Raw genomic sequence first — 2,526 nt, forward strand, 5'->3', positions numbered from 1 at the left:
AGTCAACTACCTTTAATTAATTCCACATAAATATTTAAAATCTAAAAACCTCAGGAGATCAGGAGGAGACTGAGTAGAAATGTGATTCTTCAAATCAAGTATTGCTTTTCCCTTGTCCTGAATGCGGTCCGTGATATGACCAGTAACTTGCATATGACCAAATGTTTGCTGGGTGTTTTTTAAACACGCTTTTGGTGAGCCATCGGTCAATCCAAGAAGAAGATGTTGTTGAACTGCGTTGCACAAAGTTTCTTGACCTCTTCTGCAAAAAGAACAGACAACAGTGAGGAAGGAAGAGGCACTCACTTAAAAGGTTACGTGATCTATAATTAAATTCTTCTTGGGTAAAATTAGGAATAGATATTTGCATTGATTTTGACCTTAAATCCCAGAAGACTAAGCAAGGAATTTATTTATTTCTTTTTTTTTTTGAGACAGAGTTTTGCTCTATCACCCAGGCTGGAGTGTACTGGTGTGATCTTGGCTCATTGCAGCCTCCACCTCCCAAGTAGCTGGGACAACAGGTGCACACCACCACACCCGGCTACTTTTTGTATTTTTGGGTAGAGACAGGGTTTCACCAGGCTGGTCTTGAACTTCTAACCTCAGGTGATCCGCCCACCTTGGCCTCCCAAAGTGCTGGGACTGCAGGCGTGAGCCACTGTGCCCAGCCAAGAAATGTTCACAAGAGGGGAGAAAACCACCTAAGAAACCTCCCAGGCCGCAGCAGTTTTGAGCATATAACACTGTCGCCCGGCCTGAGGAACCGACACGGCCACCTGGCCTGAGGAACTGCAAGCAAAGTGCCCAGGACACCCGGGGAGGGGGTTAGAAGCACGAGGCTGGCGCTCTGGCGCTGTTGTCATCCTGGGAGAACTGATGGAACAACAGATAAACTGACAGCGACCCTGAGCTGCAGACCCAGCGCCCCGCAGACGTGTCGGGATTTTGATCTTATCGAATTCAGTTTAGATCAGGCTTGTATTAACTGATGTTTCTAATGCACACAATTACTAATGCAAGTGTTAATAACAGAAAAATGTAGTATGCCCGAGAAGATACCAGGGAAAAAAGAGACGCTTACATTGAATTTAGTGTACATGTGGGGCTGCGCCCAAGGGGGCAGCTCTGCTAAGGTGAGGTCCCCTCTCTCCAGGGCAGCCGAGCTGTCAGCAGAGCAGCTGCCGGGTCACCCCGTGCGGTGGGCATGGCTGGCCGCTTTGGCAGGAAGGCAGAAGAAAATGCCTTATCATTCTGCCAGTGTACAGAGGGATCGTTGTAAACGGCTACATGAACCTGGCAGCTTCTCCCTAAAAAAGATACGTTTATATCACAGGATATTAAAAAAGGACATTTGGGGCTGGGCAAGGTGGCTCCCGCCTGTAATCCCAGCTCTTTGGGAGGCCGGAGGATCGCTTGAGGCCTGGAGTTTGAGTCCAGCCTGGGCAACAGAGCAAGACTCTGTCTCAAAAAAAAAAAAATTAGCCGGTTATGGTGACACATGCCTGTGGGCTCAGCTACTCGAGAGGCTGAGGTGGGAAGACTGCTTGAGCCTAGGAGTTGGAGGCTGTGGTGAGCTATGAATGCACCACTGCACTCCAGCCTGTGTGACAAAGTGAGACCCTGTCTCCAAAAAGGGGACATTTCTTAATACACAGTAAAGTTACTTTTTTCTTTTTTTTTTTTTAGCGTTGTAGAAAATAATTTTCTTTGGGCCATTGTCAAGTTTCCTGTGCTACAGGAAAGTCCTGTCAGTTTTCCAGGAAAGAGAAAATGGACCAAATGCTGAGTAGAGGCACCTGCTTAGAATCTCAACAGACATTTGTTCTATTTCTCATGTCTCTATTTTTTAACCAGGTTTAATACAGTGAAAAAACAACTTTTCCATATCAGCAGCATTAAAATTCTCCTGAAACACCAAATCCTACTTACCATTTACTTCAATCAGGTTTGCATTTTTTTGATTCAAAATAACATAGAGCTCCCGCCGATCAGACTTCTTTCCAACAACCCAGTAATCACTCATGGCCTTCACGATGATCTCCTCATCCTCATCCACTCTGCAAGAGGAGAGTTTCAGAAGGCGCCGTTCGTTACTCATATGGTTGGACTGGGAAAGCAAGCATTCCAAAACAAGAACAGGAAATGGAACGGGTGCACGTGGCATTGAAAAGGCTCAGGGAGTCCCGTGTGAGGGAACCGGTGACTAAGGGGCTCCTGAGTGTGGCGCCCATGAAGGTGGTTCAAGCTTGAACCCCATGGAAAGGGCTCTGGGTCATTTGGCTTTAAAGGGACTTTCTGTGTCTTTTTTTCTTAGAAAGGGGACACCTGGGCTGGGCGCAGCGGCTCACGCCTGTAATCCCAGCACTTTGGTAATTATGTCTGTAATTACCTGACATAATTAAGATTCTGACACCCAGCACAATGGGAATTGAAATCAAGTTCAGTTATAGAAATAGAAGTTAGATGTTTTGCACAAAGAATATGCGAACTCAAAATTCCAATGTAAAGAGCTGTGAGAAAGAC

The 2,526-nt window shown here is 46.0% G+C and overlaps 1 protein-coding gene across 1 annotated transcript in view; it reads right to left on the reverse strand.

Annotated features, from left to right (window-relative positions):
- The window catches only part of LOC105522451 (vacuolar fusion protein CCZ1 homolog B-like), a 34,859-nt gene continuing 32,333 nt past the window's right edge, over positions 1 to 2,526 (reverse strand). The window contains 2 exon segments of the mRNA XM_011956979.1: positions 1 to 262; positions 1,933 to 2,082. Coding sequence (XP_011812369.1) covers positions 207 to 262; positions 1,933 to 2,082 — 206 coding nt within the window. The 3' untranslated portion in view covers positions 1 to 206.

Source organism: Colobus angolensis, unplaced genomic scaffold (assembly GCF_000951035.1).
Source record: "Colobus angolensis palliatus isolate OR3802 unplaced genomic scaffold, Cang.pa_1.0 Scaffold43, whole genome shotgun sequence".
NCBI classification, from domain to species: domain Eukaryota; kingdom Metazoa; phylum Chordata; class Mammalia; order Primates; family Cercopithecidae; genus Colobus; species Colobus angolensis.